This window comes from Tursiops truncatus, chromosome 6, assembly GCF_011762595.2.
Source record: "Tursiops truncatus isolate mTurTru1 chromosome 6, mTurTru1.mat.Y, whole genome shotgun sequence".
In the NCBI taxonomy this organism is placed as follows: domain Eukaryota; kingdom Metazoa; phylum Chordata; class Mammalia; order Artiodactyla; family Delphinidae; genus Tursiops; species Tursiops truncatus.
Genome location: NC_047039.1, coordinates 40,881,414 through 40,899,623, shown reverse-complemented (window position 1 = coordinate 40,899,623; position 18,210 = coordinate 40,881,414). Strand labels below are relative to the sequence as shown.

General features: G+C 35.0%; 1 protein-coding gene across 6 annotated transcripts in view; it reads left to right on the top strand.

Annotated features, from left to right (window-relative positions):
* IFT74 (intraflagellar transport 74) overlaps nucleotides 1–18,210 on the top strand; it is a 78,045-nt gene that overhangs the window by 45,149 nt on the left and 14,686 nt on the right. For 4 of the 6 annotated variants that reach the window (XM_073806063.1, XM_019934915.3, XM_019934916.3 and 1 more), the window contains 3 exons: nucleotides 15,455–15,508; nucleotides 16,838–16,935; nucleotides 17,435–17,561. In XM_073806063.1, coding sequence (XP_073662164.1) covers nucleotides 15,455–15,508; nucleotides 16,838–16,935; nucleotides 17,435–17,561 — 279 coding nt within the window. Of the gene's footprint in view, nucleotides 1–1,849; nucleotides 1,941–15,454; nucleotides 15,509–16,837; nucleotides 16,936–17,434; nucleotides 17,562–18,210 lie in introns of those variants that run through there. The other 2 variants (XR_002176345.2, XM_073806064.1) reach the window with 2 other exon arrangements.

Below are 18,210 nucleotides of genomic sequence, written 5' to 3'. Positions count from 1 at the left end.
GGTTGAGGGAAGAGTTTGGGCATCACAGGTTCCTAACCAACTTGTCTCTAACAAGGGAGGAAAAGCTGGGTTACTATGGCACTTTAATCACAGATTAACTGCAAGCCAGTTAATATGCTGTTGGATTATCAAGAGTTGACTATATATTCTTATGAGTTAGGTATTCTATTGTAAATAATATGCCTATTATGGCTAAAGAAACATTCATAGCAGGGGAAAAGGGTGTTCTTTTCCTAAATTAATTTTTTATTTCAATTTTAATGCAGTGTATTAGTTTTATTTATACATTTTATTGACTTATGAATAATAGCATTAGCTACTATTAATTGATTACTTACCTGGACTGGTTACTTTGTGATCTTTGCAGGAACACTTTGAAGGCTTCTAACCTCTTTTATGCTTGTTGAAACTCAGAGAAGTTAACTCAAATTCTCACAGCTAGTAAGGGGTAAAGTCTAGATATAAATCAAGTTCTCTTTGACCCCAGTGTTAGCTCTATTGCCCAAACCTAATCTTGGCTTTCTGATATGAAGTGCTGTATTTGTGAAATAAAAATATTCTTGTGAAATGCTTACAGTCTTATTTACATGTGGCTACATGTAAACAAGACATCTAAAATCAGACAAACTTTAAGTCCTGGTTGTTAGGTAAGTAAACTTATCTGAGCTTTCATTTTCTCATCTGCAAAATGAATATAGTGGTCCTACCTCACTAAGATTTACAAATAGTAAGTGGTACACATGGCAAGGTAGGTTCACAATAAATTGTTACTAAGGTCATGTTGTTTTCTTTATTAAATTATTTTATTGCTTTTAATTTATGTAGATCTAGTATATAGATTTTCTTTGTTAATAAATTATTCTGAGAAATCTGATAATGTTCTTGATTTCAGATGCTTTATGGGATACATTTTAAATAATATTCCTCCTTCTAAATTTAAATTTCTAGCAGAATTCTATTTATTTTTCCAGTAAAATAACTCATTTGGGGGTAACAATTTATTTTATTTTATTTTTACATCTTTATTGGAGTATAATTGCTTTACAATGGTGTGTTAGTTTCTGCTTTATAACAAAGTGAATCAGTAATACTTATACATATGTTGCCATATCTCTTCCCTTTTGCGTCTCCCTCCCTCCCACCCTCCCTATCCCACCCCTCTAGGTGGTCACAAAGCACCAAGCTGATCTCCCTGTGCTATGCAGCTGCTTCCCACTAGCTATCTATTTTACGTTTGGTAGTGTATATATGTCCATGCCACTCTCTCGCTTTGTCACAGCTTACCCTTCCCCCTCCCCATATCCTCAAGTCCATTCTCTAGTAGGTCTGTGTTTTTAAACAATTTATTATTAATTGCTAGTTCTACGATAAATAGAATGCTTTGAATTGTAGCTTCCCTTTTCCTTTTTGTTTTCGTAAATTCTTTGTCCTTTTTTTTTTTTTTTTTTCTGGCCGCACCACAGCTTGCGGGCTCTCAGTTCCCAGACCAGGGATCGAATCGGTTCCTCCTGCAGTGGAAGTGAGGAGCCCTAACCACTGGACCACCAGGGAATTACCTGTCCTTTTTGATTAATGTAGAAAGGCACAATCTATAATGTAATGTAATAGTAGCAAAAAAGCATATATATATGTACATATAAAAATATATGTGATATATAAATATTATGTATTGTATGTTCACATATATATCAATGCATTAGTTTTTTGTTCTACTACACTTTGATCATCCTGGATTATTGGGGTTTTTATTAGAAGGTCACTTGTTAGTTCAGGACCTCATTATTTCTTTCCTGAACTATTTCAGTAGTCTACTAACTGGTCCCCGACCTCCAATCTTGCTCCCTGTCAGATTCATCCACCACAGTGTTGCCAGAGTGACTTATGTGAAATGTGATTCTGTATCATTCTCCACTTAACAGTGGTTCCCCGTGACCTACAAGGTAAAGTTTAAGAATCTTTGTGTGGCATTCTAGTCCCTCCATAATCTGACCTGTACATTGTCAGCCTCCTCTCCTACCCCTCAGCATCTCTATCCTTACATTCTAAGAATAATAATAATAATCTACCAGTGGTACCTCACACCTCACCCTCTTATCATACATCAAAGGATTGTTTCATGCTCAATCCTTTGCTCCTATTATTTGTTCCCTTTTCTTGAATGTTCTTTTCTCTGTTACTTACTTTACTAACTTCTCATTTTTTAAGATCTAGCTCAGGTATCCTTTCATATCCAACATAGTAACCCTAATTTCTCTCCCTGACCTATTTCTGGGCTGGGCTAAGTGAGTGATCCCCTCTGTTATCAGAACACACGGCATAAATGTATTGACCACATTACTTTACCACTTTCTACTTAGGTGTTTGTCTTTTCCCTTAAGCTCTACATCCTCCAGGACAGGGACTGTGTCTTGTTCACTTTGGTAACCTCTTTCATCAACACAATGCCTGGGAAAATAAACATTCAATAAGTCTTTGTGGAATGAATTAAACAGTCCTGTATTTTATTTATATATTTTTAAATAATTATTATTTTTTTGGGCTGCACCGTGCAGCTTGTGGGATTTTTAGTTCCCCATCCAGGGACTGAACCCTGGCCCTCAGCAGTGAGAGCATGGAGTCCTAACAGCTGGACAGCCAGGGAATTCCCAGTCCTGTATTTTAGAAGGGAAGGATTTGTAGAATGAATTAAAGGTGAGAGTTGGGCTCTAGTCACTTCTTTGGGCCCTCTAGTTCTTAAGATATACAAATGCACTCTTATCTACAGAGAGAGCTTGATTAGTTAGCAACAGTTTTATTACTTTTTAGAGGATTCCTACCTTCGATTTATGATTTCCAGTAAAGAGGTGGATTCTTATCTACATCTGCATTCTCAGCAGTCCCTTGACTCAAGATTGTGGATAATCTGCTCCTTAAGATGTGGAGGATTATCAAGTTATTTTGACTTTCTGGTCCATACTTATCTCTGCCCCCAGCTTTATTCCTTCTGGCCATTTTATTAATTTCTTAGATGTTACCTGGTTTCTTCCATTTATGGCACCTGTGTGTAATCCAGCTAGGCCACCTTTTGCCTTGTAGGGGTTCTGGTTAACATAACACTTAAACTGTAAATGTGTTTGTACATGTCTGACTTTGTTAGTACTTGCTCCAACCCTTCAGTTTTCAAATAAACTTTTAAAAGGTTTGCATAATTCATTCTAAATTTAAAGGCATCCTTTGATACTGGTTTAGGTACAGTTATGTTCTCTGCTAGATATTAATGGTGGTCCTGTAATCCAACAGCTTCTTCAAGTTCATCATATTTTTGCACTTTTTAAGTCCTTAAAGTTACAATTTGCTAAAAGTTACATTGTCTCAAAGTTAACTTAATAAAATCAATTAACAGTTATTTGGCTATTCTACAAAAATCTTCGTTATTCCTAGATGCTGAGTTATCAGTTTCTGTGACAATCTGGATAATGCAGAAAAAATCCTCATAATACACTTACACTTTTGACCAATTCTAGATGGGCTTCTTTGCTCTCAAATCTTTATTTAGTCTTTGTAAGTAATTTTTAAAGGAGAAATAACCTGATAACAGAGAATTTTCATTATAATAAGGTGTCATTACTTTTTTAAACTGCTGGGGGATTTAATCCTATTATGTTAAGTATTTGTTAGACTTCACCCCTACAGTAGTTTTACTTTATTGCTGGATCAGGTAACTTTGTTATATGGGTTCTAAAAAATACTTAGGTTTAAATATGTGTACTATCCTATATTTTAGCAGGAAAGGAATTGTTACTATTTTTGCTAACTAGAAGCAGTGAGAAATAGCTCTATTGAAAGTTGTTATATGGTCAGAATTCGGCTACAATCTGCATCATTATTAAAGCAGAGTACTATTGGCAGATGCCATGCTACTTTTCAGAAAAGCCTGATTTCTCCTGGAATCCATCCTGATTTCTCCTTTCTCAAGCTGAAGTGCCAACCATTAAATATTTACTTAATTGTTGCTTTTTAAAATGCTGCTTCTGTATGAGAAAGGGAAAGTAATGGAAAAGGCGTTGTAGATCTAGGTGAAGGCAACAAGCTAATAGTAGCCTATATTCTCATTCAACATAGGATATTATTTTTATTATTCTTTTACCTAAAGATTTACTTCTAACATATGGTTGAGTAGTTAGTTTTTGATAAGGTAATTGTTGACTAAGAAAATTTATTCTCACCACAAATTAATTTTTGTATATTTCATATTGAAGGTCCCTCAAAGTAAATGGTGTTTATTGGTCCACTTAACTCAGGCCTCTACTGTACTCTTCACTATATTCCGTTAAATTCTAAAAAGAGCAGTGTTACTATTTTAAGACACGACAAAACCTTCCATGGTGTAGGAACACAAAATAAGTGATTGTCTATGCAGAACTCCTGAGCCTTTTGAAATCTGGTTAATTCTCATCTTTACCCAGTGCAGCTTAGGTTTAGACTTTCTCAGGTCTGCTAAATTAGTTACCATTTGTCCATCTGCTTCCAGCTTCCAAAATTTTATTACTATTGTCTCCTCTCCTATTTTTCTCATTGCTGGGAGTTTGACCTTTAAAAATTCTTTTTACTATAATTTTAGTGGAGTTTGGGGGGTGGGGCAGGTTAGGGTTAGATGTGCATGTTCAACCTACCATCTTTGTCAAAAAATTACCAGTTATAAACTTACCCAGAATTTCTGAAGCGTTTTAATCACCTTGAATGTACTTCATTTTATGGGGGTGTGTGTGTGTGTGTGTGTGTGTGTGTGTGTGTGTTGCCTCAAATGACCATTCTCATGTATTGTCATTAACTGTGCAAATTATCAGTCAGCATCGAGGAGGTTACCCCTTACTAGTTTTAAAAAATTTTCCTTAAAGTAGTTAAAGTTATTTTAAAGACTCCAATTAACTTATTTTTTTTAATTGTGTACTTTTTATGTACAAACCTGGTGTGTACTTAATGTGGAAAATTCAAGCAATACAAAAGTGTATAAAGTAAAAATCATCTCCTTTCTCCTCATACGCATCCCATTCTACAGAGGTAATCATTGTTTACAGTTTGATATGTATAGCCTTTTAGACTTTTTTCTATACACAGCATATATATATATATATTTAATGTATATATATTTAATTGAGTGATACAGTTCTTCTGAGCTTGAGTCTTTTCATTTAACTGTATATAATGAACACTCTTCCATATGAGGATGTATATACTTCATTCTAAGAAGTATTGCATAGTAGCCAATGTCAGGGCTTTAAAGCCAGACTAAGAATGGTCCCTGGCACATATTTAAGTACTTACAAAAACTATTAGCTGTAGTCATGTTGATATTCTTGTTAAATAGTATTAGCTGTATCCACATTGACATTAGGTTGTTTCTAATTTTTCACTACCAAGAACAATGCTGCACTAAATAACCTTGATACATATATGTTTGTTAATTTGTATATTTCTATAGGCTAAATTTCTAGAAGTGAAATTTTGAATAGAAAGTTACTTATGTATACAATTTTGATTATTTTTGAAAATTTCTTTCCAGAAATGGTTGTACCAGTTTATACATCCAGCAGCAGTATGTGAAAGTGCATCCTCACCAGTGCTAATTACTTCTCTGACAGTTCACTGTTCTCAAAGGCCTGAATTTGTAGTACTACCATGATCCACGAGGTGGAGCTAATTTTCTGGACATCTGCGTGCTCAGACAAGGCTTAAGGAACACAGTTTACAAAGTACAGTCACATTTCTCCCCAAGAAGGATTTTTGGGCATTATTGCTCACTACAAATTATTCCTTCAATTTTAGAGTACAGTATCTTCCCAAAGATTGATAAAACGGAATATCATGTGGTTATCAATACAGCATATCACAGACATCTAAATATCTAACAGCTACAATGTGATAAATATGTATCATAATAGAAGTATGCATAAAATGCTACAGGATCATTGGATTACTGCCCTAAACTTCAAATGAATTCATTGCAATTTACTCTATAATTTAAATGCTGCTTTCAAGGGTAGTAAAAACATAAAATACAACCCTTTTCTTTGGTTTGTCTGTAGGATACTTCTTCCTACTCATAGTTCCAAGGCCCAGGTTAGAAGCTTTTATTCTCTGGTTATGTCAGGTAAAATAGAATTTATAAAGACAGAATAGTTTTGTTTTAGGGCACGGGTTCTGCAACCCGCATGCTAGGATTCAAATCTGAGCTGTGCTGTTTTACTGGCTGATCTCAGACGTGCTACTTGACCTTGCTGTACCTTAGTTTCCTCATCTTTAAAGTGGCAATAATAACAGTACCTACCTTCCTTTTAGGGTTACTGTGAAGATTAGATGAATGGAACGTGTGTGTGTGTGTGTGTGTGTGTGTGTGTGTGTGTGTATGACTCAGAATAGCATGCAATTTAAAAATTGCACATAAATGTTAGTTATTGGCTGTTATTATTAATGCTATTAATTAATTTTTTTAAAACAGCTTTACAAAGGTTTAATTGACATACAATACAGTAAACATATTTAAAGTACATAATTTGATAAGTTTTGACATATGCATCCACCTGTGAAACCATCACCACAATCAAGAGAGTAAACATACTCAACGATCCCCAAAATCTCCTAATACCCTTTTGCAGCCTCTCCCTCCCACTCCTACCTGCTTCACTCTCCCATCCTCAAGTAACCGATGATCTTGTTTCTGTCACTGTTGATTAATTTACATTTTCTAGAATTTTATATAAACAGAATCATAACTATGTACACATTTTTCTCTGGTCCTTCACTCAGCATAATTATTTTAAGATTTATCCATATATTTGCACATGTCACCAGTTTGCTCCTGTTCATTGCTGAGTAGTATTCCACTGTGAAGATAAACCACAGTTTATTTATTCATTCTTCTTTGTCTGACTTGGATTAATTATTTTTAATGATTCCATTTTATCTTCTTTATTGGTCTTTCAGTTATAATTCTTTGTTTTGTTATTTTAGTGGTTGCTTTAGGATATTGTGTATATCTTTAACTTATCACAGTCTACCTTCATGTTATACCTCATTATGTATAGTATAAGAACCTTGACAATGGCATGCTTCTACTTCTCCCTTCCTGGTCTTTGTGGTATTGTCATCACACATTTTCCTTTTACGTATTTTATAAGGTAATAACTACATAGCTATTTTTTTTCACACACATACACTGTATTTTATTTTTACAAGAGATAAACTGACACCAAGCATTGTAAATGGTTGACCACAACAAAAGCAACAATGATTGCAATTACTGAACACAAAACACACTCATACTATGTCATAATATTGACATTCAGTCCAGTAATCCTCCATTGTAACAACAGCTCCTTTACTTTGCAGTGAAAATTGGTTTGTATATTTTTTGCCTCTTGAGTCCTTGTGGGATTTTTTTTTTAATTCAAACAGAAAGTCAAAAAATTATAATCATCCTCATCAGTTCACTCAGTCCCATGTCATTAGTTTTTTTTTCATCTTGATCTTTCTGAAAATGCTTATTCATTCAGTTCAGCAGTACAGTCAGTTACCAGAAACCTGCATGTCTCAGAGTCTTTTCCATGAATTCCTTGAAGATGAAACCCTTTTATAGGAACATTTTTGCAAAAGCATCCGAGTACACCCAGAACTGTTTGTAAATGACAAAAGACTTTAAAATGACCACGGTTAAAGATTTGATGAAAGTTCATAATAATGCAATTGACAAGGAAATTTAGTTATTTCTGAGATATCCATTTTGCATAGCTATTATTTTTGACAGTCAATTATATTTTTAAACGATTACTAATAAGGAGCAAAATCTTACTATTTACCCATTTCTGCTGTTCTTCAGTCCTTAATGTAGATTCCAGATTTCCATCTGAGATCTTTCTCTTTCTGCTTGAAGGACTTTGAACATTTCTTGTAGTTATGGTCTGCTGGTGATGAATGCTTTCAGCTTTTGTATGTCTGAGAATGCCTATTTGCCTTCATTTTCAAAGGATATTTTTGCTGGGTATAGTCAAGGTTGACAGATGTTATCTTTTAATACTTCAGAGATGTTGATCCACTGTCTTCTCACTTACATTGTTTCTGATTAGAAATCTGCTTTTTTTAAAAACATTTTTATTGGAGTATAATTGCTTTACAATGGTGTGTTAGTTTCTGCTTTATAACAAAGTGAATCACTTATACATATACATTTATCCCCATATCTCTTCCCTCTTGCGTCTCCCTCCCTCCCATCCTCCCTATCCCACCCCTCTAGGTGGTCACAAAGCACTGAGCTGATCTCCCTGTGCTATGCGGCTGCTTCCCACTAGCTGTCTATTTTACATTTGGTAGTGTATATATGTCCATATATACACTACCACTCTCTCACTTTGTCCCAGCTTACCCTTCCCCCTCCCCATGTCCTCAAGTCCATTCTCTAGTAGGTCTGCATCTTTATTCCCATCTTGCCCCTAGGTTCTTCGTGACCGTTTTTTTTTAGATTCCATATATGTATTAGCATACGGTATTTGTTTTTCTCTTTCTGACTTACTTCACTCTGTATGACAGACTCTAGGTCCATCCACCTCACTACAAATAACTCAATTTTGTTTCTTTTTATGGCTGAGTAATATTCCATTGTATATATGTGCCACATCTTCTTTATCCATTCATCTGTCGATGGACACTTAAGTTGCTTCCATGTCCTGGCTATTGTAAATAGAGCTGCAATGAACATTTTGGTACATGACTCTTTTTGAATTATGGTTTTCTCAGGGTATATGCCCAGTAGTGGGATTGCTGGGTCATATGGTAGTTCTATTTTTATTTTTTTAAGGAACCTCCATACTGTTCTCCATAGTGGCTGTATCAATTTACATTCCCACCAACAGTGTATGAGGGTTCCCTTTTCTCCACACCCTCTCCAGCATTTATTGTTTGTAGATTTTTTGATGATGGCCATTCTGACCGGTGTGAGATGATATCGCATTGTAGTTTTGATTTGCCTTTCTCTAATGATTAATGATATTGAGCATCCTTTCATGTGTTTGTTGGCAATCTGTATATCTTCTTTGGAGAAATGTCTATTTAGGTCTTCTGCCCATTTTTGTATTGGGTTGTTTGTTTTTTTGATATTGAGCTGCATAAGCTGCTTAAATTTTAGAGATTAATCCTTTGTCAGTTGCTTCATTTGCAAATATTTTCTCCCGTTCTGAGGGTTGTCTTTTCGTCTTGTTTATGGTTTCCTTTGCTGTGCAAAAGCTTTTAAGTTTCATTAGGTCCCATTTGTTTATTTTTGTTTTTATTTCCATTTCTCTAGGAGGTGGGTCAAAAAGGATCTTGCTGTGATCTATATCATAGAGTGTTCTGCCTATGTTTTCCTCTAAGAGTTTTATAGTGTCTGGCCTTATATTTAGGTCTTTAATCCATTTTGAGTTTATTTTTGTGTGTGGTGTTAAGGAGTGTTCTAATTTCATTCTTTTACATGTAGCTGTCCAGTTTTCCCAGCACCGCTTATTGAAGAGGCTTTCTTTTCTCCATTGTATATTCTTGCCTCCTTTATCAAAGATAAGGTGACCATATGTAATGCTATTAATTGATAAACTGAAACTTTAATAACTTTCCTGGAGATTTTCCCAAAACATATTTGGAAAGTATTTTCCCCAGGATGTACAAGATAATATATTCAGTTTATCAGCTGGTATCTGAGTTTCAAATGGCATCTTTACATTGCTGTTTTGTAGCTTCTCAATATACATACAATGAAGAAGAATGAATCATTGCTTATTGTTCAATTTGGGGATTGGTTAAACTATTTATTAGTATGGTGGTATTATCTTCAGACCAGGCACTTCAGCACCATCTGAAACTTGTTAGAAATAAAACTTCTTGGACTCTACCCCAGACCTACTAAACATGAAACCTTGGGAATAGGGCTTAGCAAATTGTGTTTCAACAAACCCTCCTGATGATTCCGATGCATGCTAAAGTTTGATAACCACTGCTTTAGGAAATAATTAAGAACTTACATTGTGTTTAGTATACATGCCAAGGATTACTCATTATACCATCTGATTTTATGGACATTACTCTGTTGAAACAAACTTCTTCATAGTCCTTTTTATTTTCTTTAGAAATGGTGAGGCTTTAGGCAATAATTTAACTTTTACATATTTAGAGAATTTTTATTGTATATATTTTAAATGCCTCTAGTAGATAGAATAATCAGACCTTGTCTGCATAGCTGTAAAGAAACTTTCCTGCCAAAATATAAAACATTTTGTTGAATGTATAATTGATAAATTGGGTGAAGCTTGAAGCTAAAAGTTAGTTTAAAACATTAAACTTATATGTACTCATTTTAGCATACCAGTTTAGCAATATTTGATATATTAGTTTATCACTTACTGCTATAGTGATGTGTGAAAAGTAGGTGAGAGAGAGCCTGAATGTAAAAAGATGAAGTTTAATAGGACTCCAAAACTAATTAAAATTGAAGCAGAAATGGGGGAGGAGAAAGTGCTGTATCTTACTAAAATATGTGAAAATGTTAGAGGGGGTTTAGATAACTGCTCAATGTGAATTCATGTGATACAGCCTCCAGAACAGCTGGAATCGTAGATTACATTAACAAAAGATGAATATATGGACTATGAGATGAGAAGTGATAGTCTGCTTGGAATCCTGTTTCTTGGCATCATACTTTAAAAGGAATGAAGAAGAACTGGAGTAAGAGTAGAATGAACTCTTAGTCCAGAAGAACTGGGCTAAGAGTAGAATGAACAGAATGATAACAAGACTGAAACTATGACACATAAGGAACACTTGAAGGTACTGAATGCTCGAAGGTACTGGGATATTTAGCTTGCCTCAGAAGGACCCCAAGTGCTAGAAAGGAAAGAATCCTACCTTCCAGCAAAAGTACCTTGGTGTTTATTTTTGCCCCTCCTCTCTAATTTTATTTACTATCTGCTACTTTTTCACCTCTAAAATCAGTAGGTCTGCTGACTTGGGAGCCTTGCAGCCAGAGGAGTCACTAGCTTGTGCCTTGTTGTACACTGATCATGAGAGAAGATTGGGGTGGCTACCTGTTCTGGAAAATGGTGATCAGACCCTTCTCCAGGGTCAGAACTGCTTCTCAGAGTATAAAAGCCAAGATTGCTCTGTTAAGCCTTGATTCAAGAGAACATTTTATGATAGAGAGGTAAAAGAGTCAGATGACCTTACTGACAAGTGAGGAGAAAGGTGGTTATGGTGGTACTCAGCCCTTTAGTGCTGGAAGAAGAGCCTAGTTCCCTTACTCCACTGGCTGGCTATAGCTGAGAGTATCAAAAAGCAATAGTGTCCTTTCTACAATATCCCAAGTCTTTTGTAACAGTCCGTACTCATTTCTTCTTCCCCCCTTGTAAGGGGAAAGAGGCCTGAATTTATAGTGGAAATTTTTGGGTACTTGTCTTACTACAGCATAAATTTCTTGAAGGAAAATATCTTATTCATCTCTATAATTCCTCCGTTACCTGTTAAAATGCCTTGCTGATATGATACTTTCTATATAAAAGCCTTCTGAACTCTTTTCACCCATCTAGTTATCATAGTACTTCATATATAGCTTAGTTACAGTACTTATGTTGCATTGTAACTTTTTGCTTTTGTTCACCTAACAGATTGTACACCCTTCTAGGATAGAGTGGCAACTGTCTTGTTCATTTTGATATCCCCAGCACCTATTATAGTATCTGGCACATAATAGGTACTCACTAAACTTGGAAGAAATAAATTATGTAGAACTATGATCACATCAAATACTCAGAGTTTGAGGATAGCTCTAAAATAACCCTCATTTTATGAACGTGTCCTTTTCCCTCTCCTTTGGTCTCTTCATTGTTGATCTTTCTAAAATGATTAGACCCTTTTTATGGCCTGCTTTGCACCTCCAGTGTGATAACTGATAAGCTTCCCCTGTCTATGATCTTGTCCTCTCCTATAATATTAAATCTAAGGATAGATTTTGTAACAAGCCCTATATTTTACCCTACTTTAGGACTGCCCACATCTGTACATTGCCTCTTATGAGAAGCTCAGATATTAATCCACCAACTGAGAAATCACAAAATAGAGGAGTTCACTAGGGCCCTGATCTCTTCTCTTTTTAGCAACAGTGATATGGGAGGAGGTTTTATGAAGCTTGGGAATTTGCTAAGATATATGGGAGCTCTGTCCTAGCTAATCCAGCTGGCCAGCTGTATAGCTGGGAGACATTGACCAGATATGTCTTCCAGCTCAATCTGATGGCAACTTGGAGCATGGATTTGAGGGGAGAAGGAGGGAGGAATCTCCCAGGTTTCTGACTTGGTTGATAAGTGTATGGTGAAGGGCTTTCAAACATAATAGGCAATACAGAGGGGTACAGACTTTGAGGGGGAAGACTGATGCATTTAATTATGGATAGGCTGTGTATTAGGATGTCATGAAATGTGCCCACATGAATATATGTAGTAAACAATTGGATAAAACAATCTGAAAATTAGGAAAAAGGTCAAATTTAAGAGTTTTTAAACCACAAGAATGAGTGGGATTTCCTTGGATATAATGTAGCATTAGAAGTCAATGAAGAGCAGAATCCAGAATTTAAATGAAGAAAGGGAAAGTTATGAAGGGAAGACAAAGAAGGAATGAGAGTAAGAAAAACCAGAAAAGCCCAACCCCCAAGCAACAAAAAACATAAGCGGAAAAATAATTGGAAGAAGAAAGGATGTATCAATAGTGTCAAATATTACAGAGTAAGATAACTTGAAACTGCCCCTTGGATTTGATAATTAAGGAGTCATATAATCTTACTGTGAACAATTTCATTGGAATGTCAGGAGGAGAAGCCTCATTGCAGTGTCGTAAGGTCGAATAGCAAGATGAGGAGCTGGAAACAGCATGTGTAGGAAATTCTCTTAAGTTTAGAAGAGGAAAGATAAGATGGTAGTTAAATGCCTATAAAGCCTAGGATGCAGGCCTTCTTCTTAATCCCTTAATGCCTGACCAATCTCCCAAGAGGACAACTTCTCAGACAGCCACACAAGGAACTAGGACTTTTTTAGAAACCTAGGCCATGGCAGATTCAGCAGATACTAGCTTTTCTGCTACTTCACATATGTTATATAATATTTACGAGCATATAAGCCTCCTGTGAGGATATTCCAGATCATGTATGCTGCAAGCTCATATTCTTTCTTTGTTTCCCATCCGAAAAACTATTGCCATAAATTACTGAATGGTAACATCATTATAGGGCTAATCTTAATCTGTCTATAATGTATTTTTCAAAAAAAACTTAATCATATACAAACTTTGTTATTAGTGAAACAAAAAGATCTCTCCCCTTCCCCTTACAACTAATCGTGCTGCATCATTATGCCCTGAGACCATTGTTAATCATCTGAACTGATCAGTAAAGTTGTTAATGCATCCAAAGTCTTAGAGTGAACCAAATGTTTCCCATTCGTTCTGAGTGTTCACTGGCTGGGAATTCATGACCTCTGGGTATTTACTATCCTTATACAGTAGCTTTCAGCCTTTTTACTATGAGTACTGGTGGTGGGGGCCTTGACAAGGTTTTCTCTGTATAAGGATTGTCCTCGGTGAATTTGGGAAAAATGTTTTCAGACCAGAAAGCAGAAAAGCTGTCTGCTGACCTGGGTCTCTGACTTTGCCATCACCTTTGTGTAATTGTAACTCACTTCCCACCCAAGCAAGTATACAAGTGGAAGTCCGTAGCCTCCACGTAATTAGGGGCTCTATTCTGACTGTCTACCTCCACTCCCTAATGTTATTGCTGCTCTAGCCGGTACTTGGCAAAACTGTAGAGCTTATAGGAGGATAGATAGAACACAGACTGACCAATGGGTTTTAGCCTCTGGACTCTAACTATTGGCTCCCCCATTTTCTTAGAACTCTTCTTCCTAAAGTCCTTCTAAATGCCAGCTTCTTACCAGGAACACCCTTAGGAATCTCTTATTCTCTCCATCTTTGCTGGGCATTGTCTTAGTAAGCTTCCTTTGTTTCTCTAGAATGCTAAGATCTAACTGACTTTAATGAAGAAACTGTACAGATTGGATCAAGCACAAATTTATTCTGCTTTCTTTACCTGGGGCTCTGGGAGCACAGGACTGCAGCCATCTCACTAGTTCAGGAAAATAGCCCTGGGCCTCCAAATCTCAATTTCTGTTACACTGAAAATCCTGTTTATCTAAAATAATCATGATCCACCTCTACTAATGGTCCCTTTATGCAGCTAAAGTGTCCGATTTCATCCATCTGTACGGGCCATGGATTTTTGCCCTTTTAATCATGTCTTTTACATATATTAAATGCAACATGGCAGTTTCTTCCTCAATTTTCTTTTTATTTATTTATTTTTCAGTACCACAATGTCCTCGATTACCCAAGCCAGAAACCTGGGAGTCACACTTGACTTCTCCCTCTCTGACCCTCACCAAAATCCTCACCTCACTCTGGCTCTTAAATGTCTCAAATGAAAATCCTCTACCTTACATCCTAATTGCCCAGGCAGTCTTCCTCTTTCATTTGGATTACTTTGACAACCTCCTAACTGGTCTTATTGCTTCCACTCTTACTTCTCTTTTATTCTCCAGATCAGAAATGCAAGTTGATAATTTTATTCCTCTGCTTAAAATTCTTCAGTAATCTTTGCCCTTAGGAGAGAATCCAGACTTTTATAACATGTGTCTTATAAGGTCTCTCATAACCTGCCTCATCTTTGTGCCACTTTTTCACTTCACATTCTCTGCCTCAGAACTCTTTCGGTTTTCTGTGCTACCATATTCATCCTCACTTTCATATTTCTGTACTTATAATGCTTTGACTTTCAACTCCTTCTATATTTTGACCAAGTAACTCCTATTCATCCATTCTTTATAATGCAGCTTAAATATTACTTCTTTAGAGGAAAATTTCCTGAATCCCTGAACTAGATTAATTGTCCTTGCTGTGTGCTGCTATAGCACCCTTTACTTTCATATGATAGCACTTAGTACATTTTAATTGTTAAATCTCTAGACTTTAAGCTCTGTGAGGGAAGTAACCCTGCCATCTTGTTTGCTGTTATGAGCTATTCAGAGATGAAATGAAATTTCATGGGAGCTTATGTTTCCCGTCACCAGTGTGTGCATGCGTAGGTTGAATAGCTCCAAGTTGGAAGTGAAATAGAGAACCATTGGAGAGTCTTTCAGTCCTTTCCAGTCAGGGGATTGTTCTTTCCAAATAGTCAAACATACACATATATATAGCTGTTTTGAAAGACCCTGTAAGTCAATGTAAATGAATTTCACCTAATTGAAAATACTGAATATTTAATGACTAATGGCATATCGAGAACCTAAGAGATATTTCTAATTTAGAGTACTATATCTTAAGTTCTTGAAACTAATGTTAAATTTTTTATCTCTTATAGGTGAAATGAATCAGAAGTACAAGGAGCTAAAAAAAAGGGAGGAAAATATGGACAGTAAGTGATAATCTTATAGATGTGAAAATATATTCTCAGTTGTTCATTTATACTGAATCAGAGATCTCATTTTGAGAAGATTTAATGACTAATAATAGAAGTGCAGAAGTGTGGACATTCAAAGCATTTGCCTTGAAGTATTACTAAATATCTAGCATAGTTTAGATGGGTAGAGAATTCTAGAAAGATTTTGTACATGTGTATGTATGTGTATGACTGTATGTTAGGGATAGATTCTAAAGCTAATACGTACATTTATAGTCTGTATAATCTATAGACCACTCATTGATTGTTGAATGTTCTCTTTCACATGCTTCACCTTTAATATCTTTCACCTTTTTTTTAAGCTTTTCATAGTACTTATCTCATTATTTATTAGCCCTCACCTCTGATTTTGTTTCTTGGTTCTATTACTGACTGAAGCTTTAGTAGCCTTCTATTGTAACTTCTTATTCACTTTTTTAAAAAATCTGAAAAAAAAATCTGAATTTGACTTTGTAAATAGATCTTCACTTAAACTTATGTTGTACATTCATAAGTTTATCAAAATTGACTATATTAACAATTACTGGTTTCCTTTTTAAATTATTATTTTTTAAAAATCTGACATTTTTATAGGTCTGAGGCCGATTGTTACCTTCATAGAAACATGTCATAAAGCAGTAATTACCAACTCTGGCTTAACGATATCCCAAGATTTCTTTAAAATCTCAGCAAGTACCAAAAATTATCTCAGAATTAATTTGTTGTTTCATGCTAATAGTAAAATTATTTTAAGTTAATTTTTGGAAGATCCATAGAAATATTTTAAGAATGTAAGTAATAGCAAATTATGTACTAATTCTATGTTAGAGAAGAAAAGGGAGGATTTCTTAGAATATTTATTTGTAACAATAAATTACTAAACTTACTTAGTTGAGACTAATTTGGCATTATAAAATACTCAATTTGCAGGTAGTTAGTAATATTTTCCAAAGTAAAGTTAGTGGCTAATTATAGATGTTAATTGTAGGTGTATCAGTGAGATCCTAGTGTAAAAACATAGGATTTATTCTCATCTCCATTTTATCAACTGTTACTTCTGAGCCTGAATTTATAAATTTTTAGTTTATTTATATTAAGGTCATAACAAACTTTAAAAGCCTGAAAGTATGTAGAAATGTTCTTATTGAGTAGTTTAATTACCCTTGGGTTAATAAAAAATTAAACAGTGATAGTTTAAAATTTGCCTTGAATTTCTAAAAAGTACTTTTCACACCTACAAATCAGAGCTTATGTAGTGTTTAGCTATATCAGCAGTAGCATCTCATCATATTTTTCAATTGGCAGCCTTTATTGAGACTTTTGAGGAAACTAAGAACCAGGAACTGGAAAGGAAGGCACAGATAGAAGCCAACATTGTTGCACTCTTGGAGCACTGTAGTCGAGTAAGTACCATGTACCTGTCTTAGTGTCTTCATTATTTTTTCTGTGATTACCTTTCTAAATACAACTCAAAAACTGCAGTGGTTCACTATTATGTAAGAGTACAGGATACCTAATGAGTATCTTGATTCCTCAAAAAACATTTATTGAGCAGCTACTATTGTGTGGTACCATAGGAGGAAAAATGCGTGGTCTCTTTTCAATATTCTAAGTGTTTTAAAAATCCAGTCAGTTCCTAAAATAGAATAGTTGAATTTTTTCTACAGTAAAATAAAGCAAATGTAAAAGAAACGATTCTGAATTTTAATTTAACCTCTCCTTATTGAGAAAACCACTTTGAATCTCACTGTATTCTTTTATAAAATATATATATAATGAATGATGTATTTCAAAAAAGAATACCCTTTCAAAACATCCAGTCCTTTAGCAGCATTTTCAAGAGTTTTATTGGAAAGTTAAATCAGTGGAATTTTTTCCACTTCTATGTCTCTGCAAATACAGAATATAAATCGTATGAAACAGATATCCTCTATCACCAATCAAGAGCTGAAGATGATGCAGGATGATCTCAATTTTAAATCTACTGAAATGCAGAAATCACAAAGTACGGCTAGGAATCTGACTTCAGGTGAGGAAACAACCTAGATTTTAATATCCTTTCTTTCTGTAACAAACTGGAACTTTTAAAATCTAATGTTATTCTCTTTGATTTTTTTTGAAAGACTGAGGATATAATTTATGACTGCCTATTGCTGCAGTCATTCATAGGCTCAGAATTTTTTGTGACTTTTCATATCAACTTAATAGTAATTCATTGGAATATTCTCACTCATTTAACATTTATTGAGTATTTGCTTTATGCCTTTGCTGTAACTTGAGTATACAGGGATTAAAAAAAAAAAATCCAGTCTGTTTCCTCAAGAAACTTGCAATCTGGTGGAATGCCAAACAAACAATTGAAGTGTAATGAAACAGTGTTAAGACAGAAGGATAAGGAGCAATGGACGTGCACAGGGCTCATATCCACTGTGGTCTTGGGTAGTTAGGAGAGAGGTATCCTAGAGGTGGTAATGTTTTAATTATAGTTTCAGCCATTATGACTAACATGAGACTAGAGTAGCGTTTTCCAAAAGAAATGTAATGCCAGCCACATATATATTTTGAATTGCCTAGTAGCCACATTAAAAAAGTAAAAAGAGACAGGTGAATTTTAATAATATATTATATTTAACCCAGTGTATTCAAAATATTATCATTTCAACATGTAGTCAATATAA